Source organism: Neodiprion fabricii, chromosome 2 (genome assembly GCF_021155785.1).
Source record: "Neodiprion fabricii isolate iyNeoFabr1 chromosome 2, iyNeoFabr1.1, whole genome shotgun sequence".
Classification (NCBI taxonomy): Eukaryota; Metazoa; Arthropoda; class Insecta; order Hymenoptera; family Diprionidae; genus Neodiprion; species Neodiprion fabricii.
This window is the reverse complement of record NC_060240.1, coordinates 35728600-35749214: the sequence shown is the minus strand read 5'-3', so window position 1 is coordinate 35749214 and position 20615 is coordinate 35728600. Positions and strand designations below refer to the sequence as shown.

General features: G+C 40.0%; 1 protein-coding gene across 3 annotated transcripts in view; it reads left to right on the top strand.

The window, feature by feature from the left end:
- The window catches only part of LOC124174849 (cyclic nucleotide-gated cation channel subunit A), a 66537-nt gene that overhangs the window by 24437 nt on the left and 21485 nt on the right, over positions 1–20615 (top strand). For 2 of the 3 annotated variants that reach the window (XM_046554415.1, XM_046554414.1), the window contains exons 2-5: positions 13634–13912; positions 15864–15977; positions 17837–17926; positions 18569–18733. In XM_046554415.1, the coding sequence (XP_046410371.1) occupies positions 13757–13912; positions 15864–15977; positions 17837–17926; positions 18569–18733 (525 nt within the window). In that variant the 5' untranslated portion in view covers positions 13634–13756. The remainder of the gene's footprint in view (positions 1–13633; positions 13913–15863; positions 15978–17836; positions 17927–18568; positions 18734–20615) is intronic. The other variant, XM_046554416.1, reaches the window with a different exon arrangement.

Sequence of the window (20615 nt, the reverse complement as noted above, 5' to 3'; positions counted from 1 at the left end):
TCGATCAGTAGTAACTATTTGCCTCCAACCGGATGCCACTCGACACTAATCGCGTAACTGTTCGTCGATGGACGATCGTTACTGGTTCGAACTTATACATTGGATCATGTAGTCGATCGTGAATCCGATGTAAAAAAGTAACTCGTTCCTTATAACGCAGGATCAAATGGCTTGTAAAGTTGATGGATTGTTAACGGTGGTTCTTCGCACGGCACCTACGAAGTGCAGTAGTGCCTCAATCCCGGACTTGCAGTAACCAACTTAACGTACTTTCAACTCAAACATTGCCGCATCGAGATAGCTCTACAAAGTCGCTTATTGATCTATGACCACCGAAGATGGCTGGTTGGTTGGTTGGTGGGTGGGTAGGTATACATACGTCCACGTGTGGCGTCTGCGACGTCGCCGCGCCTTTCCTACCCTGCATCCTGGCGAAGGTGGTATACCTTAAAATTGCATTCGCCTGGAGATACGTCTCGACCTGTCGGTCGAGTGTTTTCGAGATTTGTAGGTCACCCTTACGCGGATCGTGAACAGAGAAATAGAAAGAGATATTCTTATTCGGATATCTTCTCAGGTCCGTCTCCGACACCTTCGGCTGTAGCTGCACATCCTCTCCCCCATGGAAAATACAGGGAACGGTTCATTTATTCATTCATCATTTTCAGCGGACTGCGGTATGCAGAGACAAAAAAGGGGAAGCATGCGGTGAAGGTACGTGCAGCATATTTTTGCGTAGAACAATACCGATCGATGGAATACCGAAATTTTATAGTACAACGTGTAAAATGTTCGAAGCGCAAACCGTTGAGTTGCAACTGAAGAGACTGATCATTACTCACTTCGGGGAACACGTAAAGAGAGAGAGAGAGAGAAAAAGAGAGAGAGAGAGAGAAAAAGAGAGAGAGAGAGAGGTATATGTATGTTGGTATACGGTGAGCTGGGTTCGGTGAGTGAAGAGTGAAGCATTGAAAGAGTAGCTGACATTCAAGAGTGAGATGCCAGTTTCAGGGGAGTGTTTTACTTCGCTGTTATACCGAAATACCCACGTTGAAGATCTGCTCTTCACGTGTTGTTCTTTTGTGATTAGTCAATCGGTAACGGTATGATAATATATATTACAGCGAGTCAATTTTCAGGGTCGGATTTTTCTCTTTGATACCGGTGATGCTATCACTGCACGTATCGAATGTACGTAAAACTATGTAGGGTAATTAGTCCGCATTCATACCTCATTCGGATAATTATAGAGCCTGCAGTCCTCCTCGTCAATCGCCGTTTGGATTCACCATTGCACAAGAGCCGTTTGTTGGGCGGGTGAGGAAACGAATTGCTAGACAAGGATCGCATTGAACAGATTGCCCATTCATGTCAAGTCCAGTACACCCCCGGTCTGGTACTCGTTCCTAATGCGACTAGCGAATCGCTGATTCTGCAGGCGTTCTTCATTGCACCGAGGATTCGGGGAATAAAAATTAATCGCAATCGAACAACCAAGTCTGTTCGAAATTTCGTGGTGATCGCAGTTTGTAAAAAGCGCTACCTTTCTTATCTTAAATTTCTTGTAATATATTGTTACTTTTTTTTATTCCGAATTCGGGAAAATGGCTTCATCGATTCGGGTGAAAGTTGGACGAACAATCGAGTAAGTATCGACTGGAGATGATCCGTAAAAGTTTCCGATCTTTCACCGCTTTCGGTTGTCGAATAGCGAATTTTTCAACCTTTCGAGAGTTGTTTCGTGTGTCTTAAAATATAATGTTTCAGTGACAAATTTACCGTTCCATTTAACGAACCGAAGTGAGCTATCGAGACATACAGGAATGCGATCGTCCTGTCGTTCCCATTGCAAAGAAGTTGAGCTTTTTTGTTGATTCGCCTAGTCTCTCAGCTTTTTACTTCGGAACAAGTTTCTCGGGGCAAGGTCTCGACACGAATGGTGATATATAGATTTTCAATTAAGCTAGAAAGTCGACGAGCGGACAGTTGTCTTTTCAAATCCTGTTAAATTTCTTCACCTTGCGTTATATTCGCTGCTCAAGAACAAACAGCCTTAATTAATTGAGTTTTCCGAGCTTCCTGCCGCCTCGCCATTGAAGTTTTCCATTCGTTTCAAGGTGGCATGAAAAAGTGTGAGATAGGTGAAGATAAGAGAGAAAAAAGGAAATGACTTGGAAAAACGGCGTACCTTTAAAAACAATGGACAGAATACAATAATGCCAGAAAAGTTCAAGACTGCTTCCCCTTCTTCAAATACTCTTGTACAAATTTGTAAAATATATACTTTAAACCATTTCACACAGTTATTTTGCAGTCGTCTTCTTTGTCACGAATTCCTGCTCTGCAAGAATCATTAAACATTAGTATGAATGTTCAATTCGTCTTAAAAACAGAAAAAGAAAATCACAAAACGATGAAAAGAAATTCCATCTGTACCGGTAAAATTTTCGTGTAAGCACAGAATTGACAGGCACGTCAGTTGCGGAATAATTTACGTTGGATTTTCTTTTGTTTGGCGAATTTTTCGCGTTAAGCTATGCAAAGCACGGTGATGTGGTATTTTACTCGTATCACCGTGAGCGTAAAAAAAAACAAGAACAACAAATACGGTTGCAAACAAAAGGCGTTTGCCGCCGCTCTGCTGCTACATCGTCGACGTGATCCTGCAGTAATCTGAAATTTTTATCTAGCGATTGATCGGCGCCGGTATAACGAACGAGTCATGCAGCAATTTATCACCCCATTAAGTCTTCCGGCGGTGAAGCGTATAAAGGATTTATCGTCACACCCCGTTGCTGCTGCAGCGTTGTTGCGATAGGGTGAACAGGCTTGCGTATAACGATGCAAAGATATATTCGTTGCATTTTGTATACAGGGTGTTTATGTTAATTCCGGACAGACTTCTGGGGTGCGTAGTGGCTGCTAGGGAAGCATTTTGAGGTAAGACACCCGGCATCGGAAACTCATCTCAACTGTTGTCGAGAGCTTTGAAGGATTTGTGAAACGAATCAGATGTGATCACTTTCGATACAACGTTCTATTCAACCGCAGACGACAGTATAAAGTTGTTGTGTTAAGTCGACACATGGGTGTCTTACGTTATTTGTTTCAAAATGCTTGTCTAGGCAGATTTTACACACCATAGAAGTATGTTCAGACTTAACATAAGCACCCTGTATAATTAGAGCCGTTCTACCAACTTTCGGACACCTTTTTGGGGTCAGAATTACGGTTTTACCGCAATGCGGACACTCCATAATATGTGGACTAAAATATGGAAATCCTCCGAAATTCAGGTCTTTGGGCCTTACCGTTTATGAGAAACATGTTGACCAATCTTATCACGTTTTCGAGTTGAACCTGTGTCTCCGAATTTTTAGCACTTTATGTCGTTGGAAAAAAATCTGAATCGACATATTTTGTGTAACGAAGTTTCATCTCTACGGATGTGAGATCCAATTTAAGGTGTAGGATCTCACGAAATTCACAAAAAATACACGTTTATCCGGTCCCGCATATGCGGAGGACCAGGAAATAAACTGCTTTTATTTTATTGTGGTAAAGAGATGACACTTTGAAGTGTGTCCTGAAGTTTTTAGAGCGGAATAATAATGGGACCATAATTAAATTGATAAAAATATTACAGGGATATTATTGAGTATATGCAAAAATATACGGGATCCCTGGAATATTTATTTAATGAATTTTAACGACGGTCCCATTTGATAAAAATAAATATAAAATTATGTGTTTCTTTGTTCTTCGTATACACATGTGTGATGATGTAAAGAAACGTGTTCTTTGATACTTCATAAGAATCTATCTCAAAATACATTTCATAGTCGAAAAGATCGGATGGTTTTGGACCAAAAAAAAAAATATTGGATGATAGTTTCTTACGAAGGAACTCGCTGAAATTTTAATACCAAGGTTGAATTCAAAAATATGATAAAAATAATCACCGCATTTCTCGTAAACGGTAAAGAACTGAAAAACTGTCGCATTTCCATGCCTTAGACTATTGGATGACGGAATTGCAGCCAGAAGGAAATTTGAGTCCTAGGACGCTATATAGCCGAAAGTTGCTGGTCATACATAGTACATTATACGTAATCAAATCGAAGTCGGAAATTTGAGAGAAAAGGGGAAAAAACTTAACGTAAAAGATTTAGTTTACAATTAGTTATGAAAACCAGCGCGTTGGGATAAATTTAGCGACCGCCATGCTGTGCAATTTTTCAAGGACCAAATTGAGCGCCTTGAACGATATTGCAAGACACGATATTCGATACCGTATAGTGTAAAGGATATAAGTAAGGTCATACATTTCCGAAGGCCATGAAGCTTCCCTCACATCGAGGGCCGTGCCACATCCTTGCAGCTTTTATATTGCAAGGCGCAGGTTGTATAGTCTACGTGTTTGCTAAAAATAAAAACACACCGTACGTCGGGGTAAACTAAGAGTTTGGTCGTATAATTGCGAGGATTTTTTTGCAGCAGGTATCGATCGATTTGATCCGCGAGACCCTTTTTATTTTCCAAGGACCCTTGTTATGCGGTATGATAGACAAAATTGATTAGCCCCAAGGTTACTATTCCTAGCTGCATCGCAGAGTTTTCTCGAGGCAGAGGAGAAAAGCCAGTTACTAATACATTGCGAACCGAACACCACGTTCTAGGTAACTGGTATCCTTTTCCTCACTTTCTACGCGACCTGGAAGCCGGAGGGGAAAAAAAAGATAAACAAATAAACACTAATGGCTGCAGTGCGCCTCGGCTTGGAAGAAAATTTACCTATAAATCTGTTTTTTCTGCGGAAAACCTGATCATTTTCAGTGTTCCAAGGTTTCTCCTTATCGTATAACGGATATTGTTTTGTCGCGCACAATTTTCTCGCGGTTCTGCCGATGGGGAAAAATAAAAACAAACAAAATTGAAAAAAAAAAACGTCCAACTCCGATTATAATAAAATTCCCAATTTTTTCTTTTTCAATCTCCTCGTTATGGCTCTACCGCTTCCTCTCTCTCTCTCTTTCTTTCTCTCTCTCTCTCTCTCTCTCTCTCTCTCTCTCTCTCTGGACGCTGTCAACGTGTCACGTTCTCATCTCTCTTTCTTCTCGGCTTTAAACAACAAATAACGTGCAGTCCCTTTTACTACGGTCTTTCACAGTTTCCAAAATCAGTACGGATAACCACCCAAATCTCAAGCGATTAGTACAAAGTTAGGGACGTGGAATGGCATTAAGGAACAATTTAAGCCCCCGTGTAGATGAATAGATATATATAGATATATTTACATGGGGCACAAGTATAACAACCCTTAGTCTACAGATTACAGCTGACAATACTTATCGTTTAAATTTACAACTTGACGCCGATTATCATTACTAGGATTATTATTATCATTATTATCGTTCCTTACTTAGAGGAGCATCATCATATCAAATCAGGATTACACAAAAACGATATAAAAATGAATACAAATAATTTTTGAAAAAAAAAAAAAAACCATTAAAATTTTTCAACCAAATTGACAAATATCGGTGAATCTGCTAAAATAGTGAGCATTTTCATTACTATTGTGCACGACAATTTAATTGGCACATATTAGAGGTAAGAGAAATTTTTGCCGGAGGTGTCTCGTCTTTTCCTAATTGTCTGCATTGTCTTCTGCACATTTCTGCAGAACGCTCCTGCGGCTAGCCGTCGAGGAAAGTCGCCTTTGCAAAAAATCTACCGAGGCCATTGTGTCGTCTTATTATTTCATTTCGAGCTGCAATAATTAAAAAAACCGTCTATTTGTCTCGCGATTTACAAATTTAGCAGACAATGATAATGAGGCGACGTTATTAGGCGGATTAAACTCCGAATTGTTGCTCAGTCCGAATAGATTTTCTGTATTTTTAACCAACTTGAAACGATTTGAAACAGGCCATCCAAATCCAAGCTTTGGTTTATTACATAATTATAGTATTTCATATTTTTGTATGTTCAGAAGTCTTCGTGCATTACGAATATAATAATTCTATGAATATTTAATTTACGATTGTATCTCGTATTACAATTATTAAAAAGTATCAATTATTGGTCGGCCCATTGGGAATAATGTGGAGCTTTCGTCCCGACGGAGGCTGACGATTTGAAGAAAACACGGGTATATATTTTAATCTGAGACTTGTAACTCGAGTGTTATATTTTTACGAGGAAAGATATACGCGTACAAAATGGGGCAAAGAGTGAGTGAATCTGTAGAAGGAGATTCAAAAAATAATTGACCGACTTGCTGGGGAAAAAATGTATTCAGCTATTTTAGTCCTTTGTCATTGACGTGCTGCTGGGAAGTTCACTCTGCATTTTCCAAGCACCCGCAGTCTCGCTATAAACTTCGGCCATAATTCCGTCTGAACGAGAAACTCGGCGAAACAAAAACTTGGGTTCTTATTAGACACTCAGAAGGGTTGTATTCGAGCAGTGAATTATTATCGTTGTTATATCTATAGTTGACAAAAAAATGTCTGAGCCGAAGAGAAATTTTTAACCCCAAATACCGTCTAATACAATTTCGTTTGCGACGCTTTTCGTGCACGTAACTTTTGCGATTTCTTAATTGTTTATACGCAGGAAAAAAGAATTGCAACTGGATTAATTTTTTAAGAAAATTTACGCCGTTTACGTCACGTGATTTTCATCTTATACCCATTTATAGGAAAATACCGTTTATTTTCACCTTATGGATGATTGAATTTTGTTAAAATGTTTAATTATTCTCGATACCATTTCTGAAGATAAAAATTTCCTGATAGTCTTGATGAAATATTGCTGTATGGAATTTCACGCCACGTTGTTATACGATTCATAATAATGTTAATAAAACTGTAGAGCACACTTTGCGAATGCATGTATCCACGATTTGATCGTCCGGCTGCGTATCTACCGATAATATTTGCAACGTGCATTATACATCCGGAACGTAAATACCTGCAACGAATGTATTGTCCGCGGTAGAAAAATGCTTGCGCATTATACGTATTGTTGATACGAATAGCAAATCACTGCAGTTGGGGTAAAATTTTAGAGCCTCTTCAAATCGTCGTAATAAGCAAATCGCGTTATTCAATCAGCGCCAATTCGAACGACCGGCAATTTCAACTGACGCAGATATTTTCAACCAAGACATCGATTACTTTGGATCCGTAGGAGATAATACTCATCCTAGATTGCTAATCGCGTGTGACGTATCATCGCCGCTCCGTGGGTGCAGATTGAGTAAAAATCTACCTGCGCCAGATTATTACAAGAGGTATTACGTATCTCGGAACATGATCAGCATCAAGAATAATTCAATTAACTCTGTGTCGTGAAAGCGGGCAATTTTATTGCTGACACAGACTCGACTGACCTTTAGAACTGACCTGCACTTCATTGCAGTCTTAACTCTAAAATACACGCTTAGAATTATTTCTCTTGAATAATTGTGTTTTTATAAACGTAGTTGACGATTTTTTCAAACTCGATAACGTCCGTTTTGATATTCTTTTAAGAGATCTTCGAAATTCTGTGGGAGATACTGATAATTTGGAAGTATTATATTTTCAGTACAGCGGAATCAACTTTATCTTCCGTTTGTTGAGACTGATTGTGAAATATATCATGCTGTAATTTGATCTGCGGTAAATTCTGTTTTTTATAGCCTCGGAATTTATTACCCACTGACAATTCATCTCTCATACGAATTAGGTACACGAAATTTCTGCCCATTGTTTTTACCCGTTCACACGCATAGTCTAAACAATCATAAGCCCGGTTCGCTAATTCGCTCTTCGATTGAACAATAGGCATCCACACCTACGACCGAATTAAACTTTTCACAAAGTCAGTGGAGCGAAATTCTTGCAATGACACGGAGTTGGGACTGGGTTGATTATGCTTTGTTAGAGAGTCCATTTTCCTATTTTGATTTCGGGGCTCAGGGTAAGAATGTAGAATGATCAGAAAATAGAAGGGTCTCAAAATCGGATTTTCAAATATTCGCTAATATATTTTATACATTTTTCAACATACAGCAATTAAAATATTTGGAATTGAAAATTCAGGTAGGTGAAATACGGTAACCCAAGAAATAAAACGGTCGGAATTCGAGTGCATTCTTATTCGTAGTGCGATGTAATTTCGGATTTATTCAATTTGAAATTCTGTACTAGACAGAAATTCCATGTCTTTGAAAATTCGATATTGCGAAGCTTCTATTTTCCAATGCTTCTACATTTTCACTTCCATTCCGTCGAAAACTAGCTTACTTATGTATTGAAGCGATTTTCTTTTTTATCGTGAGTCGATCGCTTTCGTCGTTTTCCGCTTCTTCGTCCTTCTCGCCGCGTCGTTTTCGCTGCAGTATTGAAGTATTATGCGCGGATAATGATCGACGTAGGTGACTCGACCCGAATTGCAATGACCCGTCGAATCCGATATCATCGGGCGAATTCATGAAGGGGATAACCGACGATGAGACGGAAACAACCCACCATTGGGATACAAAGTTGTGGGACGACCTGTTTCCGGTAAGTGGCAACAAACTCGACAGTTCCCCTGGGATAACGGGAAACCCCGTTTCACCGAGAGCCAACGACGAGGCTACGACGACGATGTAAGTGGAAAATTTAAGGGCTGCAGCAGACAAGATGACGAGGATGAACCGATTTGGTGCGGAAAGTGGGAAAACGGGAAGAGAGGTTGCGATGACCGCTAAGCTAAAAATAATCGATGCGTCGATTGATCGAGTCCAAAAAATTATTATCTTGTATTTTTCAGAAAACGGTGCATATGAAAACAAAATTTCTTAAATATCAGTACGCAGTTTTAATAGCGGTAAGGTTTTTTGATGCTTTATAGTTTCGTTCAAGATATTTTTCAATTTCAGATAAAAGTATCCATTTATCTTTTACTTATGACATCAAACAGATACTTGAAAAGTAAGACGATGATAGTAATTGACACGTCATTCGCATAAATTGATATTGTATCGCATCGTTCACGGGAATAAGAAACAAAAACTGATTGTAAGGAAAAACAATCGATTACACTCAATTGATCGGGAAAAAATAATCGATTCAATCGAAAACCAATTATTTCTGGTAATTCTTAAAGAGAATAGAGAAGGAAGCGCCGCGTCGATTGCAGCACTATTTCTGCCTGTTCGGCGGGAGTTTTTCTTGTTTTTTTTTTTTCCCCTTCCCTTTTCCACTGCTTCGCTTTGACGAGAAATCTAGTTATATGGGACTTCTTTTGAAAGTTACCAGCAACTCATGTATGCCGGTACCGATGATCGACAACCCTCGGTTATTTAATTTGAGTCAGGACTGTAACGTTTGCACGTATCGGTGAAAAACATGGCGAACAGCTGTATACACACATACAGGGATTACCATGCGAACAAGTTTTTTCGACTTTTATTTATTTGACAATAAAATCCCCAGTTTCGTTGAATCTATTTCTGGGAAAATATACCTACTTTGCCATTTTCCGCCTGTAACTAGATTAGACGGCTCGATGCTCGCGATCGGTCTTTCATCCCCCTCAAAGCTTTTTCCCTGATATTTATCCGTTGCGAATACATCAGAACCGCTACGCAAAACAGTTCGCTAGACTCTATTTTTTTTTTTTTTTTCTTTACGCCGGAACAAGGTCTAAGCCTTGATATTTACCGTTTGATAAATTCTCACAAAGTATATTAATATTTTTATCTCTAGAGTCTAAAAAGGTGCCTCGCAACGTAGGATTCTTTTAACATTAGAGTGATATTTAAAAAAAAAAAAAGAAACACACACACACACATATGCACACGTATACTTATCTCCGTTGTTCGGCTCAATTTTTGAAAATAATTTTAAGTACGTGCCGCGGTCTTACATGGATATAACCATGTAGATTCTCTGGCTATCTTCAAGAATGTTACGACAGCTTTTTTTTAGGTTAGAGCGCAACTAGAAATATGATTTTATAAAAATCAGTAATTTTTATAATCCTTGTTAAAAATAGCGGATCTAAAACGACCTTCCAAGGCCTTCGAAAAAAAAATATAATAATACATCATATCATTGAAATTGAAATGAATCCTGCAGTTGAATCGATAAAACGTACCGCATGAATATTTTGTAAAAATTCTCAGGATAAAACTAGACCGAGAATAATCCTTTCCGATACGTAAAATACATTTTATCAGACTTGTGCTAAAAATCTTTAAGTATTTCGGGAGAACATTAAATTCAGTAATAAAAAAATAAAATAAATAAAAATGTTCACACCTTGTTGCGGTAAAAAACAAAAAAAAGCAAACAGTGCCAGGATTCTAATTAAATAAACCAATTAAACTCCAGTGTCTATATTGCACGTGTCGCAAATTGCAATAGGTAGGTACGTTACATATGTATCCGTATGCTTCGATAAAGAATCCGTTCGACGCGTTGTACTTTTCATGAATTGGTGATATCTGGCGCATTGACTCTGGCAATAATTTATTCAAACAATGAGATAATTTTACACCTGACGAATTTCAGGTACAGAATTACCGTTGAATTCCTGGCTTCGGATTTAATCATCGCGTGAATAATTCTGAGAGTGCGCTTTGCCGCTGTATTAGAATTCTCGGGTTGTTTTATTTCCCGAGAAAACACCAGCTCGAGGTCCAAATTCCATAGGAGTTTACGGCTATGCTAAAGCCAGCCGGATGGAAAGTAGCGAGAACGAGTCAGTATTCGTTTGGATTCGTCGAATCGTCTCGAGGCGAAAGGCTTAATAATTTCATATTGTATAGAAATATACGTATAGTCGCGGAGAAACGTTATTAAGTTATGAGTATAAACGTAAGTACGAAACCGCAAATGTTCTTTCTCAACCGTGCCGGGGTATTTCATATTTTATTATTTCCGCGAATGATATATTTCTTTACATAAACAATGTATTACCTCGAATGAGAAATATACATTGCGATTAGCAAACGGTCGACTTCTGGAGACGCGAGATAAGCAGAATTTGTTCCGACCTCGCGAAATTTTGTTCCTTACCTTGTTCCGTTTCTTTTTACACTTCTTATTTTCGTTTTATATTATTCTTATTTCGCTCGCGACAAAAAAATCGTCGTATTACGGCCCCTCTCCCATTTTCATGCTTTCATTCAACCGCCAACTCGGGACGTGAGATGTTTTTAAACCGCTGTCTCATTCAAGGTTTCGTATAATCTTTATAAAATCCGTACATGTAAAATATGTATGTGCATACTAATCAACGCACGAATAAAAACCCTCTTTGGCAATGAAACTTTAAATCATATAATGCGATTTTTGCAAATGTAGGTTCGAATTTTTTACACATAAAAGGAAACAACAAAAAACAAAGTTGACTTGAGAATTGAAACGTTTTTGATATCGATTTAGTAATCGATTATTGTTCGAGGTGGTTATGCGAAGCGTGAAAATTTTTAAAATCGTACCCAAGTATCGACTACCGTGATTTTAGCAAATCTGGGTACCATCGATAAACGGATGGGTTTCAAAATCGTTCAACTGCGTTTGTCGATGATCTAGAGAGATATAACGTGACATCAAACTCATCCGCGCCTCCGGTCCGATAAAAAGAAAATCCAATATCATAAAAACAGTAAACTGAAAGTCCCTCCAGATGATAATAAAAATCTAATAAAACGTGTCCGAGAGATATTTCCGTCTTAGAGAAATGCAGCTGAACGATCTTTGCAGCCAGCAGCGAATTAATAGCGGCAGGTCGAAATATTGAGGAATTGATAGTCGGTCTTATCGTATTGTCGCAGAAAAAATCTGGAGAGATCCGCAGTTGAGGAACAGCTGTTAGTAGGTACGCAGCTGCTGCTGTCATTGTCAGAAATTCATCTCAGCGGCCTTTTGAATTTCGAGTGAGGCTCACTATGTCAGTGCGAGGGAAAACTTTCATACGACGTGTTAGGGTTCGATTAGAAACTCAACTATACCGAAGGTTGAGCAGAGCTTGGCCCTCTCCGGGAACTTGGAAATAACTTATTTTCCTCTCGTAGTACGTCAAGTTGGGATACCCTGCCTCTTGAGTAGATCGTGTAAACAGGTGGAGTAATAAATAACACCCGTGTAGCCGGGGCTACTTGGCAACTAATTTAGCTCCAAATTTCACTAATTTTCCCTCCCATTTTCGAAACTTTTCGAAAATATGTACATGGATGTTTTCACGCGCAGTTTTGTAACGGCGCAAACGGACGTGTTTAATTTCGTCCCAAAATGAAAAAAAGAAAGTCAACGGAGTTGTGCAAATTTAAATTCAAATTTAAATTTAGCGCACCGTACGCGTTCGCGATTTGAGAATTGTTATGTTTCTTTTTTTTTTTTTTAAATACGTTTTGTGCAACGTTTACTGAACGTTGAAACGTTGTCATTGCCTACCCCGAATTGCGAATAATTGTAATCTGTCGCCAAGGTGACAATTACTAAACGTTTCGCGGATTTCTAGTAACACTGAGAATCAGAGAGCGTTGCTGGTGTTAAAAGGAGCTTGTTGAATGTTGATCAGGAGAGAAGCTCGGAACGCTGTATTCTATTATTCGTATATAATGCGGTACGGGAAATCGGGAATCGGGCGAACGAGTGAAGATCACACCTCCCCGCGTCATAACAACGTTTGGTCATCGCAAAATACGAAGTGTTGATGCCTCCCTCGGAAACTTGACCCTCGAAAGCTCTCAATTAATCTCGAATCACCGATTGTCCCGGTGTAAGCGGTTCGTCAACTCTGTTTCTGCGGTGTTGACTTGTTTTCCGTTCCATTTTTCGCTCGTTTCATTATCTCGGGTGTACAAAATGTGTTTCCCACCGAGGGAAAGAGAAATCATATATTTATATCGAGAGGCAAATATTTGCCCGAGGGTTTGATTTAGGCTGAGATTTTAGTCAACGCCCCAGAATAGGGAGAAAAAACTGAGTCGGGTTTAAAGATGAATGGGGCGCAGTTCGTTTGAATCCAGAGTTAGGAAAAGCGACAACAAAGAACGGTTGAAAAATCTACAGCATCATTTTTTTTTATTTCTGGTGCCAGCGACAGTGACTGTTTAAATATTATCATGTGTGGTATCTCAGAACTCTGGTATTTTTTATTCGACTTTCATGTTTTTAGGCTCGTTTGGTTTACCAGAAAGATTTTCACACGGATGATGTGAAAAAAAAATTCACTGGCAGTTATAGTCAGTATTGTTCCAAATATATTTGTGCAAGTGCGGTAAAACAGACGTTCGGTAACAATTCCATTTGTTTGTTATAACGGTATTACGATAATGTTATAAAAATTCGTCAATGCCTTCTTGCGGACACTTCGTATAAGGGGTCTAGTCCAGTGATCACTTTTAGCGTTCCAATTACAAATCGTTGGTTTGCTAGCCTGTGTCATCCGAATTTGGCCAGCTTCATTTCCGTTACATGGCACAACGACGTTGTTTCATCCGCGTTGACTTTTTAAACGGCCGTGCATCCCCTTGCCTAATTTTATATTCATAAAGCGGAGCCCTGCAGTTTCGTCGGGACGTGATCCTGCAGCTTGAGTAACACCGAACGTGATCTTCTCCTCTTCTTATCTCGTTTTCAAGGTATGTGTGATGCTGGCGACGTGGTGGCGTCGCCAATTCCAAGTCTGGCCCTGGTCCTGGAGGTGGATGCTGGGACAAGAAGATCAACCACGGAACAACTCGCGTCGAAGAACCTCGTGACCCATGTGGACCTACATGATGGCCGCTGCGAGCGCTGACCCCTTGGCAGCACACACGAGACGCCTCGCAGCCTCTCACAGACCCCATCGTGAACCCCCGAGTCAAACCACCCTCAGCAATCATGTGCCTCCCAGCGAATCGTGCAGCCAAACGACGCAGGTAAAACTACACCTTAGAAACGCCACGTTATTCCTAGAAGGGTAGTTCAACTCCACGGTGTCGAGTGATCCTGGAAAGCATCCTCGAATTTTGCTTCTCCTTCAAATGTCCTGAAAGATATCCTTGAACTTTAAATGCGTCCTGGAAACACTCTATTTTTAACGTCCTTGCATTTGTTAACGATCTTTTTACTAGACACCGTGAACTGCGAACCTTGACAAAAACGCGTAAATGAGGAAAAAATCTATACATTCGTTCGTTTGTATCGCGATGACTTCCGTACGATCTCCCGGCTGGAAAGCGAAATGTTAATCACAGTCAATCAAGTCAGCCGCAGCTGCATGGGAAATAAATTTCCATCCAAGGACAGAGTCGAGATACCTACCACGGTGCATGCCTGCACTATCAACTGATTAGATTCCGAGAGCCCGGAGGAACGTATACCTATGTACACACATATATATATATATATTATATATATATATATATATTTTTTTTTTTTTTCACAATAGAAAACTCGTTTCTGAGTCACGTTCCATCTCTCCTTCCTCCAGCTTTCATTTCCCCTCACCCACACCGCCTGGAAGAGTAAACAGAGAATATCATGGCGTATTGTTTCAGGGAAAAAGAAAATAATATCATTCTTGTATCGAATTACATCGCCGATTTGAAAGGTCCGTTGAGAAAACGCGAGGAACGTTATTATTCCTTGGTGATTCGGTGTCTCAATAAGAGCTTGACGATGCGGGGATAAGGCGACGAGATGATTATTTAAATATATACCTGCTATCAAGTCAGGTTACGTTGAATATAATTATCGCTTTGTCAATTAACGCGGAGGTAGAATTGGATTATGTGTCCGTTAGATGTGTGTAACGATTCTCATCGGCATTGAGGCTGTTGGGCTTTCAGCTTGATTAAAACTTCCGAAGGGGATAAATTCTCCGCTCAATCCAAAGCCGCGTGCTTGTCTTAATATCCCCGCGCGTTGCTTTGTACGGAGTATTCCATGCGAAATTGCCTAATTTTAACGCACAACATTTCTAATCTTGTTGAAACTTTTGTACGGGTGACAGCTGTAGCGCGTCTCTGAAACTGCCAATTTGATTTAAATATGATGTTTTTTTTACGAAATCACTTTTGACCTACAAATATTCAAGTCTTGTCAAATTTTCGAAACTTTCAGAATTCTAAGAAATTTCATTTTCCTTCACATTTTTTTGCTCTCCATTTTTTTTTTCCTTGAGAGAGAGAGTCCTGAAAATTTCAGGCTAAAACAAATCAATGTCCGACGGTTTTTAAACATCGAGAAAATTCTGAAACATTTTCAACTCTACAAGCGGTGCGGCAAAATTATGTAAATGAAATAAAAATTTTATAGTCTGATGAAAATGGAAAAAAAATCCACATTCTATGCAATTTTGACTTGCTCTCCATAGAGTACAAGAATGTTTGTGAATTATTTTGAAATACTGAATACATTGAACAATGATTTCTGTCAATCAAAGCGTCGTCAAATGAATAGACAAAAAATATCGTTCCCTCGTGGAACCAATGAGAAAATGATCGATAAAAAATCAACTCTTCTATAACTGGTTACGAGTTTAAAAATGTGATTTGAGGCGGGTTTGAATATCTGTGACTCGAAATCACGTTGGTCTCAGAGATACAATTCCATCGCTTAAAAATGTTTTTAAAAAATTGAATTTGTCCAGCGCTAAAATTGATCGATTTGGCATAGAATACCCAGTACATACATGTACTGCAATTGCGTTGACTGTTGAGAGTAGGGGTCGAGCAGGGTAAAAAGTTTTCTAACTTTTCCGTGCGACGGTTAGGTAACAAATATTTATACGAAAACCGCCGTGGTGTGTGTCAAAGTTGGTCGAAATACTTTTGAGTGAAATATTGGCTTCGTCTTGTAAATTTTCATCCTTTATCTTCATTCCAGTTGGACATTCCCAGGCAAGATGGCGGGATCGCCCGACTCTCTGGCACGGAACGATGCCCGGATACTGAATCATCGGAAGTCATTCGCATCTTTGACCCATCTCGCACCGATCAGGCTAGTCCAATGTTTCCATATTCGCGCATTATTGTCACTCGTTGAAAAAGCACCTGAATTATGGCACACGACCCGTCACTTACCAATTAACAAGCAATAAAAAAAAAAAAAAATTAGTCTGAACAAATTCCAAATCTATAAATATTTCAGACAAATTTATTTCATTTATTGCATGCAATCATTGGTTTTCTGATTTGTACTCCGTGTGTGTAGTGAAAAATCTTGTTTCATAGATCATTTTCCTGCTGTATTATAATTATATCGCAGAAAATTATCGGAATTATCGAAGAATTTTGCAACGAAAATTTCCTCCAGGGAATCACTAATTATAAGACAGATGAACGAAGAAATTTAATTAAATAAGTTTCGCCTTCTGTCTTTTACTATAATTTTTTTTTAAATTTATTATAAAATTGGGACGTAGGAAATTGTTTTTTTTTTTTTCTCGTCGTTTTTTTCCACAATTTCCGACGTGTTCGCTCGGTGAAAAAGTGCGAAAATTGCGGTACTAAAAGCACGAGCCCCGTACGTGTTCGGTTAATAATTGGGCCGATGGGGAATGGCCTCTTGACCGATCGGCCGCTCGATCAATCAGTCCGGCCATCCAGAGCGACGGCCAAAACCAACGGAGCTTGGCGAAGAAGCGTTCAGGCGAAAGCGATAAGCTCCGTCTGAAACTCGGCGAGGCATTCAACGACGACGTCGTGTCTTCTTCAAACGACGTTGCCTTTCTTTTACCTTCATCATTTTTCCGTTCTCTTCCATGCCGCGAATACGCGGAGATTATTACTCCGTACCTTGATGAGAACCGCGGGCTATCAACAAACGCGCTTCGTCGTCTTTCTTTCACGCTAATGCGGATCAGATTAACCCAAATTATAAGAGTGGAGAAGAACTTCTGCTTACGGGAAAAGAATTTCTATAAGATGGTGTAGAGAGAGAGAGAGAGAGTGAGAAAGGGGGGGGGGGGGGGAGAGAACAAAATAGAATATTATTTTACTTTTATCCATAACAATGTTAAACAAATTTAGAAGCTGGGAACAGAAAGAATCGATGGAACGAACGGAAGATGGCAGAGGGATAGATAGATAGATAAGATTTATTACGCCCAAGGCAATGCTGGACGGGAATTAGTTACACAAATGAAGCAGTAACAAGAAATAAAAAGTGGCGAAACCAAATATGTAGAAGTATAAAGGTATGAAGAAAAATAGAATGTTAATACAGTGGAGGGTTAGAAGTACGCGTAGGGTAAAGTGAAAGTAAAATATAATAAAAAATAAAAATAAAAACCGAACAAATAAGTAACAGAGAGAAAGAAAGATGGCGAGAACAAGAGAGAGAGAGAGAGAAATATTCAATGGAATTTCCACATTTTCGCATTGTTATGTATTTTCGCCGCGTAGCGCGTCGCTTCGCGGGCGTACTTTTAACGAAGGTAATTTCCGCGATAAGACTACCGCGAAGGTTAAGGGTCAGGGCTGAATGAGTGAATAGGACCGGGTTTAAGTTTCGGATGTTTAACCATGAGAAGGGGGCACCGATGTGCCGAATTCGAAAAGAAGTTCCCAAGCTAACTCTGCGGAATTTTCAATGCAGGCTATATACATATTATTTAATCGAATATTTGCATAAAATTTGCTTTCATTTCCATTATATGTATATATATACATACATTATACATATACGTAGCAAAAGTGAGAAATCGGACTATTGTTCAAAGGTACGGAATACACGCGTCTTGTTTTATAGTTCAGTGTTGCACGTGAACGCGTAAGTTTGTTTTTTTCCTAGCATCGCTTTTGAGAATTAATCGACGATACGTTAACTAAGGATAGAAATTTCCGGCTGTATTCCAGGAGGTCGGTGCTATGGAGGATACCTGCGACAGCATCCGGAATTCAGAGAAGCTGCATCGCCGCCTTCATCGTCTTACCAATCGTCTTCAGGTAATTGCGCACCGCATCCAATGGTTTTCAACCATTACCCGCGAGTTTCCTTACCGATTGGTCGGTTCCTCTCAATTGGGGTTATTACCCTAAAATTAACCGCAGGCAACGGCAGCGGGGATGAGGGGTGTCGAATTTCATTCCCGATCATAAACTACGATCATCGCAATTTCCGGGAGAGAGCGACCAGCGGATGCCCTGCGCCTGCACGGTTATAAATCGATTAACACGAGGCGAAATTCTCCCTCTCCCGCCCCCTAAAAAAAATCCGGAAACCGTGCTTCGGCAAAAAGAAATTACCTACATATACGAGTATAATATGACTCAAATACGAACGTGGCTCATCAGAAAATTTACATGGTGAATAAATTGAAAACTTCGATCCCGAACAAATGATCTATGTAAATTACATGTTAGTTAAGAATTTACGTTTTAACAATCTGTTACTAAAAATATAATAAAACAATATTTTGTAACCAGCTGCACGTCGTGTTTGAATGATATATTTCTCTAAAAAATGTCTCATTCAAATTTGAGGGAACATTCGATTTTGATTTCCTGCCTGAAAGGGAGTCAGGTGAGGAGGTTTCGAATTTCGGACAGAGTAAGGTGGTGGTAATGAAATTGTCTTCTGGTTTTCAGAGGATGTGGAAATGCCGGCCGAGAAAACGAAAAAAAGACCGGGAACCGGACGGTTTCCTAGCGAAGTTTCAGGGCAGCGGTGCCTCGGCATCGCCCGAACACAGCGCCACGTGCTGTTGGGGACATCGTCTCGCCATTGACCCAACCCTCCCGTTTCACTACAGAGTGAGTACCGGCCCATTATTTTCTTTAGCTCTTTGTCGCATCCCATTACTTTCTCTTCTCTCATCTCCCCAGCCTTCTGCCACCCCGCATTGACGACCTTCGTTATTCTCACTCTCGTTATCATCGTTCACCCGCACTCTTCATTCTCCTACACTTTTCCCACATTTGTTTGTAATTTTTCAAGCACGTTGTTACAGTTTGAGCACGCACCGGCGTAAAAATGATCACCGCGATTTGTGGTTGAGATCGAAAAAATACTCCTCATTTAACGTAGTGCGATATGCTAGCCCGCCACGTGCGTTACGAATTGCGTCTGTCACCGACAACGGGGGAGCAAAAATATTGGACGGATACCGTACGTCAGCCGATCAGAGCCTATGGATCATCGGTGATTGACCCTTGGAAGACACGCGAGTCTCTATGCGTATAACTCGGCCAGAGTTTCGGTTGGGGAGGAGGAAGGATAATGGCTCGCATCGAAAATCCTTTCGCGATGCCGTCACAGGACATTCATTCTTTCGTTCGTTCATTCATTCGGGTTTTCACTTTTCGCGAGACACCTTTTCGGAGAAATTTTGGGAACGAGATGCAATTCGCTTAAATCATCCCAAGGACGTTTACAAGAGACTCTGTACGACGTGTCTGCGTTGCGATGACGTGGATAGAGGTGATGAAGAAATTCCACGGAAAAGAGAGAATGTGTTTATTAATCCCTGAAGAATAGCTGCGGGTATATATATGGCGGTTCTGAAAGCGCCCGTTTTAATTATGGACGCTTGAGTTTCAAAATTTCAAATACATCAAGCGCCGGGGATGAATTTTCCTTTGTTATACAACGCGCATTGAAATTAGTCCGTTCTCTTTGACGATGCAGTTAAATTTGTTGATTCATGGTTTTACCTGAATCTAGAAGAATCTAGAACTTAATACAGTACAAACAAAGCCGGCATTTTGGAATGAAAATTGCGCGTGTAATCCCGCGAGGCTCGTTCGGAAATAATGAGCTTGCAAAACTCACTTTTTCTCAAAGCTTTGATAAACCATATCCGGGTTCAAAACGAACACCGTACGATACTTGTCCAATCTACGAGTGATAATTAATCGGGTCCCCAAGAGATTATCTCAGAATTGAAAAACCAGATCGTTCCAATTGACCGACTGTTACACATGTATATATAAAGGAAAAAATGAGTAAAAAAGAGCCGAATCAACGTTCTTTGTCTTTGATCGCCTTTGATTTACCGACGGTTATGTATTTGACCTTTCGATTCGAAATAACGACGGTCATTTTGAGCACGTGATATTCGAACTTGCGTAACGTCGCTGAGTCCTTTTTCAGTGAATCGTGGATTTTATTCCACAGGCGCTACACTGCGGTGTACTCGGCAAGAGGATGAAACGTGAGGTTATAATGAGGGGGCAAATGAATCGAAGAACCCTGAAATCAGAAGTCGATTCCCCGGCGTCGTCACCGCGCTCTATATCCGTTGAATCCGCGTTTAGGAACCTCGTTGCCCGCGCCCACGTTTCTTCGAATTTCCACCCACGTATCTACGATAATCCATCGCCTTAATTCAAGTTCTGGAATCTTCTGCCTCCCAGTTGTATACGTACGATATCCTCCTTGGGCTCGATCCCGAGCGGGATACTCCCACTTCACATTTCCTTGCACGAACGTCTTGACGGGTTTTAAACTATTTATCGAGACGCCTTGATCCGGAAATTATCGCTACGTCATCGTTGACATCAAACAAACCTGCGCGGTTGATAATAACGAGGTAATTGATTTTTAACGGAGGGCGCTTCGAATGAAATTGTGGTACGTATTAAATTATGTGACGCGAGGTACTTTGAATTAAATTGCGGAGAACTCTTCTCGTTT